The 9420-nt window shown below is 32.2% G+C and overlaps 1 protein-coding gene across 1 annotated transcript; it reads right to left on the bottom strand.

Annotated features, from left to right (window-relative positions):
• Positions 1-249: 249 nt before the first annotated feature.
• On the bottom strand, positions 250-8933 carry LOC110025541 (beta-galactosidase 15). The gene is made up of 16 exons (XM_020726092.1): positions 8761-8933; positions 7634-7729; positions 7010-7122; positions 6834-6900; positions 6462-6554; positions 6234-6377; positions 5149-5237; positions 4936-5041; positions 3223-3310; positions 2443-2561; positions 1966-2130; positions 1598-1794; positions 1421-1509; positions 972-1081; positions 737-850; positions 250-387 (listed from the first exon to the last, which is right to left on the bottom strand). Exons 1-16 carry the CDS (start codon positions 8920-8922, stop codon positions 256-258), a joined length of 1884 nt encoding a protein of 627 aa, XP_020581751.1. The 5' UTR covers positions 8923-8933; the 3' UTR covers positions 250-255.
• Between the last annotated feature and the right edge of the window lie 487 nt (positions 8934-9420).

Here is a 9420-nt window from a genome sequence, read left to right as displayed (position 1 = left end):
CTTTTTGGAAGTTAAGATATGTGCTCTGATATTAAAGATTTGGGTGGTATAAATATAAAAAAGTAAACTTTGTGTTAGATATGTAAATACATTGGAATTAGAGAAATTTACATTCATAGCACACAGTTCTTATGCATTTACATAATCTAACATCTAATATTTGAGTATTTTGTAAATATGAAAGTTTAGCTGTTAGATTTGTAAATATGTAAGAATTGTGTGGTATGTATGTATGCATGTAAATGCCCTTAATAACTAATCTAAATTGTAATGAAACTTTACCTTATACCAAGTGAAAGGAGACATTTTTGGAAGTCTGCCCTCTGTGTGCCATGATGAATTAGAGTAGTCAAGATACAATTGTTTCTTCTCCCCATCAAGTCCCACCTACATAATAGTAATAGTTGATTATTAAGTGACAAAATTATGCTAAAATTAATGAAAAATCATTAATTACATGACTAAAGCTCCATTTGGGGCTTATTAAGAAGTTAATGAAGAATAATCTGATATTTCAAAAAGTTGCGGTAGTCATTATAACTTTTTTTTTAAAAAAAAGTCAGACCGCAACTATAAAGCTCCAACCACACCTAGTGAGGAGCGGTGGGAAAACGCTAGTTTCAGCGGCAACTTTTTGAAAAACTTGCCAAAATGCAGTTTACCCAAACGACCAAAACAACGGTGTGGTGTTGCACCATCGCCGCAAGTCTGCGCCAGCAGAGCCTAAGTTTCTTACCTTATAAGACCATGTGTTTCCTGACAAATCAATTGTGTTGTTATAATTTCCAATTAATTTCACTGGACCACCAACAATTCCAGCAGGCATCAGCTCATAGTAAGCACCATAGTTCTGCTCACCATATAAAGCATAATTTAGGTTTAAAGATGTGCTAATTAGCATAAATATTATTTATTAAATATTAAAAATATAAGATATTAAGGAAATATTAATTAAGAAAATAATAACACACCTTGAGACCAACTGTTGCACTCAGTAGTGAGATGATATTAACTCCTCCTTGTATTACAACTTCCTTTTCAAACACAAATGAGAACCTTCCATTGGGGGCATACTCAGAACCTTAACAACAAATAATTAATTAATTAATTAGGGGCATTTACAAACATATCACATAATTCTTACATATTTACATATCTAACACTTAAACTTTCATATTTATATGCATAACACTTGAATCATAACACTTGAATCTTGAATCTCTGACATCATTTCAAAAATATCACTTTCACTAACATTTTAAAAGTGAAATACACATTTTGATGCATATAACGTAAATAGCTAACTTTTATGTGTTAGATATGTAAATGGATAAAAATTGTGCGGTATAAATGCAAATTTTCCAAATTAATGATGCAAGCGCTAGGAGCTATCTGAGTGAGATGATTTCTCAGTACATACCAATGAGATCCCCATTTATAAATGCATGAAGAATATGTCCAGTTGTGTTAACCTGAAGCCTCATTTGTTGAGTTTGTGACAAATTCACACTGACATAATAATTTGCATTAAGTTGAATGCAAATAATCAAAAGCTTGAAAATCATTTCAAATACATTGTTTATGAGAAATGTTGCACCTTGTTATGTACCACAAGTAGTCACTAGCATCCACACTGGCCAATATTTGATCTTTAAGCATATTTATAGTAAAATCGGCCGCGTCGCCATGGAGAGCTTCGCTCAAGTTCTCGGGCTTCCATGACCAGATAAGATTTGTTGGTTCTGCCTCTGCTTGATTCGACTTCTTCACCATGATCGAAGTTTGAACATTGATCTTAAAAGGTCAAAAAAAAAAAATAAAAAACACAACTTTAACATTTACATTAATATCTTCCAAATGCATAGGTAAAGCGATGCATATGTAAAAAATTGAAGTTTTATGTGTTTGATATGTAAATACATAAGAAATGAGCGGTATTTATGTAAATCTTCGTATTGTTTATACCTTGGCAGTGTTGTAAACTTCTTGTTTACAATCAGGAAGAACACTGACAGACCATGCAGGTAAGGAGTAGTTGGCTCCTTCAAAATCTAAGGTGGCATCATCAGTTTTGTTCTTGTTAGCCAAGATGCAGCCAGGTACGACACCATTATCGGAGAATTTTGTAACCTGCAGTTAATTTTTTTTTTGCAAAAGCATTATTTTGGAAAAATTTACATGCAGGTGATGCAAATTTAATGTATTTGCGGCTCAAACACATTAGTTTTGATATTTATATTTATAACACTTCGATGTCACCATCAAACGTATGCATTGAAAATATGTTTCACTTTAAAAGGATGGTGATTGTGCTGTTTTTAATGTATTATACTTAAAATGGTGCTTACTTGAAAATTGAAGTTTAGATGTTCGATATGCAAATACATAAAATTGAATGGTATAAATGTAAATCTTTCAAGCAAAACCCTGAAGAAAACATACTGATAAGCCATTGCCAAGTTCTGTAGTATTTGCAAATCCATAAATCAGTGCTTTCTCCATCTTCTTGATGGCATCATGAAGGTTCTTCAAATGTCCCCACTTTGGTTGTCGTATATTTCCTGACAACATTTTTTTTTTTAATTCCATTTTTAAATTATAAAGCAGCACACAGTCACGGCTGTCAAAACGGCTCATTGTTCGTGAACAGCTCGTGTTCGGCTCGCTAAGAACCTCGTGTACGGCTCGTTCGCTAAGTTAACGAGCCGAACACCGGCTCGTTTTGGCTCAAAATACTATTAATCAATTATATATATTTAAATATATCTTTGATGAGTAGTATTTTAAGAAACTTAATTGGCTATAAAGATTTATAATAAACTATAAGTATTAATTAAGAAAATAGAATAAAAATTATTAAATATATTCAAATGATGTTTTAATATAAACAATAATTTTTAAATCTTGTCCCAATCCTTAATATATCATGGCTACCTGATTAGGGTTGTCAAAAAAACTCTTTATTCGTGAACGACTCGTGTTCGACTCAATAAGCAAACGACTAAGCAAACGAGCCGAACATAAACACGTTTTTTAAGCTCGAAATATAAACGAGCCGAACACAAGCTCGTTTACACCCCTACACACAATTCTTATGTATTTATACAAATCTCATGCCTAAACTTTCATATTTACACACATAGATGTGAGATATGTAAATACATAAATGTTGTGAGCTACATATGTAATTTCCCATGTAAATAAAGATGTCTTATATCTTACCATATTCATCAAGAGGAGCATCATAATCATATGTTGTCGTGATATACGGGCCTCCCGTAGTTCGTCCGAAATTAGTTCCGCCATGATACTAATTGTTATCGAAACAAAAGCGAACAAATATGTTTAATCACTCTAAACTTAAATATAACATTTGAGTGAAATGTCAAAATAGACCCTCACTATTTACATGAGGGCATTTAGTCTCAAAGTTTTTAAAAGTGTCGTAATAGTTCCTCACTATTTTAAAAATGAACTCTAATAGTCCTTCTTGGCGATTATTTTAGACCCAATTTAAAGAGTTTGGAGAGTATTTTGACACTTCTATTATAAATAATCAGAGATTATATTGGCACTCTACTATATAATATTTTAATCACTTTTTTCATTACAACAACTCTTCGCAACGAAAAAAATTTCTATACGAAGTCTGGACGCTCTGGAATAAAATCCTTGTCACGTGAATTTGATTAGATCCACCTAAAAAATGACGAAAAGAAATTAATAACACCCCAATAACATCGCAGTGTTATTTGTGTGGTCCTCCAGACGGCATTATTGGTGTTGATCAACGGTGTTATTGTGGTGTTATTTGAGTTGTTTTGTAGGGTTATTGAAGCGAAATCTCGGTATCAGTGGTATTGCGGTGTTATTGTAATGTTATTAAAGTTGTTTTGCAAGAAAATCAAAATAAGTGTTTTTTCATCATTTTTTAGGTGCACTCTCGCAACGAAAAAAATTTCTATACTAAGTCTGGACGCTCTGGAATCCAATAAAATCCTTGTCACGTGAATTTGATTAGATCCACCTAAAAAATGACGAAAAGAAATCAATAACACCCCAATAACATCACGGTGTTGTTTGTGTGGTCCTCCGAACAATGTTATTGGCATTGATCATCGGTGTTATTGCGGTGTTATTGTGGTATTATTTGAGTTGTTTTGTGGGGTTATTGAAGCGAAACTGCGGTATCAGTGGTATTGCGGTGTTATTGTAATGTTATTAAAGTTGTTTTGCAAGAAAATCAAAATAAGTGTTTTTTCATCATTTTTTAGGTGAGACCAGTCAAATACACGTGGCAAGAAAAAAAATTTTCCTTCAGAATACTCATAAAAATTTTGGTGGTTAAAATATCATATTTAAATTTTGGGGCGGTTGGTACATAAAAATCCTTTTTTTTTTTCAAATTTCCTTTTGAAAAAAGAAAAAATACCATATAATAATTTTGAAGCAACTCTTCGCAACGAAAAAAATTTCTATACGAAGTCTGGACGCTCTGGAATAAAATCCTTGTCACGTGAATTTGATTAGATCCACCTAAAAAATGACGAAAAGAAATTAATAACACCCCAATAACATCGCAGTGTTATTTGTGTGGTCCTCCAGACGGCATTATTGGTGTTGATCAACGGTGTTATTGTGGTGTTATTTGAGTTGTTTTGTAGGGTTATTGAAGCGAAATCTCGGTATCAGTGGTATTGCGGTGTTATTGTAATGTTATTAAAGTTGTTTTGCAAGAAAATCAAAATAAGTGTTTTTTCGTCATTTTTTAGGTGAGACCAGTCAAATACACGTGGCAAGAAAAATTTTTTTCCTTCGGAACACTCATAAAAATTTTAGTGGTTAAAATATCATATTTAAATTTTGGGGTGGTTGGTACATAAAAATTCTTTTTTTTTTAAATTTCCTTTTGAAAAAAGAAAAAAGAAAAAATACCATATAATAATTTTGAAGCGTGCCACCGGACTGAAAGAAGCGTGCGACAGAAAAAGCTAGATCTTCAGCAAGTCTGTGGGGATCAGGTTTATCCCAAGCTTTAAACCTAATAATACCCATTAATTATAATGATTAATTATTTAAAAATTAAGTAAATATTAATCAAATTAATTAAAAATACTAATTATTAAAATTTCTTATTTAAAAGCTCACCATCCCGTCCAGTTTTCTGTCCACAACTTCGGACTTGTGGAGTTATTGGGCTCGAAGCTGTCGCAGTAAAATCCATTGCATGTATTGATCTGTTAACCACGAAAAGTTATTGTGTACATACACTGCATGTAGAGATGCATGCCGTGTCTGATTCTGACCGTAGATCAAGATGATTTACGGTTATGATGTATTTCAGTGGGCCCCACTTTAAAAAAAAAATTTCTCAAAAAAAAATTTAATTGCATCCTGGCCCTGATCTACGGTCAGGATCGGACACCGCATGCATCTGCATGCGGTGTATGTATGCAATAATTTTTCGTTAACCACACCATTAGAAAGCATGAATTACCTATTTTTAATATTATTAAAATATTTTTATAATATGTTTTGAAAAAAAAAATTAATTTTGATTAAAACAAATCTCAATAATTATCAGATCATCATCTTTTTTATTAAAAATGGGATTATTACATATGCGCCCGAATATACATTTACATACCAACTTATTCATATGTATTTACATATCTAGCAATATAACCTTCACATTTTTGCATTTAAACCAACCAAATCTTTCACATCACATTAAAAATATTACTATTTTAACTTAAAAAAAAAAGTGAAACGCACAATTTCATAGCGTATATGTAAAAATTGAAGTTTAGATGTTAGATTTGCAAATACATAGGAATTAAGGCTCCGTTTGGGGCAAATGCAGTCTAGAAATATTTATTAAGAAGATACTATGAAGCTGCTAAAGAATTATCTGATATTGTAAAAAAATTGAGGTGTCTATTATAATTTTTTTTTAAAAAAAGACAGACTGCAGCTAGAAAGTTCTCACTGCACCTAGCCAGGAGCAGTGGGAAAACACTGGTTTGAGCGGCAGCTTTTCGAAAAAGCTGCCAAAACACATTTTACCCAAACGGCTAAAACTATGATGCGGTACCGCACCGCCGCCTTACCGCTGCACCAAATGGAGCCGAAGTGATATGGATGTAACCATTCCAAGAGAAAATATGTGCTTTGGTATTATTGTAACTATTCTAAATAATAATAATAATAATAATAATAATAATGTGGCGTACCATAGGTTGAGGGGCATCTGGTTGTTGGCACATAATCCATGGAACATCAATTTGATAAGATTCTGCTAGCTGTGCGCACCAATTGATATATTGCTTGCCAGCATCACCATATGGCCATTGAATATTCCCATATTCATTTTCAATCTATATAAATACATTATTTTACATTATTTATTATAAAATTTATTTTTATAATTAAAAAAATTATTTTTTTTTACATAAATATACCTGAGTAATTATGATTGGACCACCTTGTGGTGCCAAGAGGCTTTCTTGCTTGACCATGTTCACAATTAGTGTTACAAAATTTTGCATTTCATCCTAACAAAATAAATAAATACCATATTAATTATGTAATTCTATAAGAGCGTAGTGCCAAAATGGCCCACGACTATTTACATCAGGTAATTTTAGCCTCAAAATTTATAAAAGTGTCCACATAGTCCACAGACTCTTTAAATTGGGGCTAAAATAGACTTCATAGAGAACTCGTTAGAGCATCGTTTTAAAATAGTTTGTGGATTATTTTGATACTTTTAAATAGGGCCCATGTAAATAGTCTGGGAACTATTTTGGCCCATTACTCGATTTTAAAATCACCTTAAAAGGCTGGTTATTAGTCCTCATTTGTAGGCCTGGAATCTGACGCAACCAAGCTGGCAGCCCACTGTGTTAATAAAAATAAATAAATAAAATTAGCAAATATTTTATTTAAATTAATAGTTTTATTTATTTTTTTTAAATAATTAAATAAATGGATTCATATGTATAGTTACCCATAGTTCCATTCAGCACAAACATAAGGGCCAATGCGAAGTATAGCATAAAGTCCAGCATTTTGAATCTCCTTCATGAATCTAACCAGATCTAAATTCCCCTCGAAATTATACTGCAATACGTCATATAAAGATAATTTATTAAATTATTCTCATCAAAAATTGATTCCAAAAATAAGTGTATACATGCGTGCGCTTGTGTGTGTGGGTGTGCTGCATATCCGGGTCTGTTGGTTGGCATCCACGGTATATGACCTTTCAGGTCGGGAGTTTGAATTCCCTCTGACACAATTAGCCTTAAGAGGTGGTACTTGAATTGTTATACACATTAGAGGTGGTTGGAGGCTCGTATCATAGCCTCAGGCCATCCGCTTACTCAGATCAGCTGGTCAGGCATCTACTTGTCAGCTGTAGATTCCCTTTGGCCTGGGGTTCAATTCCCCTGAGTGTAGGGTGTTGTGCTCGAATTATAGGCGCATGAGGAAAGATTGGAGCTCGTATCATAGCCTCCAACCTTTCCTTTTAAAAGTATATATATATATATTATTCTAAGTGGGACAAATTAGACCTTTCCTTTTAAAAGTATATATATATATATATATTATTCTAAGTGGGACAAATTACCTGACGTCTTTGAGGCTCATGAGCATTCCAAAAGACATATGTCTCAATTGCATCAAGGCCTCCTTCCTTGGCCTTCTTTATCAAATCAGGCCACATCTAAAATATGTAAAAAAATGTTTATGCTATAATCTTCCCGAGGAAGGAAAATGGTAAAAAAAGAGACATTTATATACAAATATACCACAAGTCTTATATATTTACATATCTAATATATTAAGCTATATATTTATATGCATACCCCTCAAATTTCTAACATTGCCGAAATTGACCCTTTATGTATAGGTTGATAGCATGAACATGGGCTAAAAAGGTAAATATTAAACTGTAGAGGTTAGATATGTAAATACTAAATTTCTCTTATGTGAAATGTGTAGGATACTATAACTTTTAATAATAATAATAATATATAAATCAATTCAGTATGAAAAGAAAATGTAAGAAAGATTTACATAAACACCATAGTTTAATTCCTATGTATTTACATAGCTAACAACTAAAGTTTAGATTTTTACATCTATACCATTTTAAGCTATACTTGATAAAGGTGTGTTTTACTTTATAAAATTTAATAATAATGATAATATTAAAAATATAAGGGTTATAAATATATATATATACACACACACACACATAGGGGTAACGAACCGAGCTTGAATGAGCCCAGTCTCGACTCTGTAAAAAATATCACCATTTATGTTCGGCACATTTATAAGTTGAATGCAAAAAAAATGTTCGTGTTCAACTCAATTACTTAGCGAACCGAACACGAATTGTTGGCGAACAAAAAACTCATTTTGACAGCTCTAATCACAAAGCCGTAAGATGTCAAGAATAGGAGCGAGATTTATTTATATTAAAATATACAATTAAATGGAATTTAATATGATTTTATTTAATTATTTTAATTAATAAACTTAACGTTGTTCTAATATCTCCGATCAAAAAGGGCCGAACACGAACAAAAGAAATCATTATTCGTGTTCAACTCACTCATATATCGAGCGCATATAAAAAAAAAAAAAAGAAATTTGTGCCCAGCTCTTTTGCTTCGCGAATGAATCAAACACGAACTAATTAACAAGCCAAACACGAACTATTCGAATTCATTTTGAGAGTCCGATAAATACCTCCGGAGTGCTTCGGGGATAGTGAATGGAGCCCGAAAACAAAACTCTACGCTGGCCATCAATTAAAATAGCTCTACCGTCGTGCGAAACCTGCGTGCCAAAGACTGCTGAGCTGCACAGAAAAGCAAAGACTATCCCCACCAATATCAAACAATTAGCCATTATTATTTCACTTCTTCTTCTTCTTCTCTCAAAACTTAATCAATCTCTCAAGACAACTCTATATATATAAAACAGAGACATAGCCGCATATAGTTCATTTAGAGCAAATCTCAACAGAATGTGTTTGAATTTTGAACTTCAACGTTGAAACTTAACAGAAAAAAGCTTATCCAATGCTCTATTTCAGTTGTAAGTGCTCATGCCTTTATCTTATCTTTCAGGAAGATTTACATATTTAGCCCTCAATTCTTATGTATTTATGTATCTAATACCTAAACTTCCTAGTTTTATAAAAGTACCACCTTATGGATAAAATTATAAAAATTAAAGTATAATGGATAATTATATTTCGTTTTCATAAGCAACACATCCAATCAGTGCTACCTTTTAGCCACTTTCATGATTATAGTGTAAGAATCCATGTTCTAACCATTTTAGACTGAACTTATCTAAAATTAAATGAAAATTTTATTATTGTTTTATTAATATAATAGTTAC

This window comes from Phalaenopsis equestris, unplaced genomic scaffold, assembly GCF_001263595.1.
Source record: "Phalaenopsis equestris unplaced genomic scaffold, ASM126359v1 Scaffold000002, whole genome shotgun sequence".
Lineage (NCBI taxonomy): Eukaryota > Viridiplantae > Streptophyta > Magnoliopsida > Asparagales > Orchidaceae > Phalaenopsis > Phalaenopsis equestris.
The sequence above is the reverse complement of the archived record's forward strand: the minus strand, read 5'-3'. Positions and strand labels throughout refer to the sequence as shown.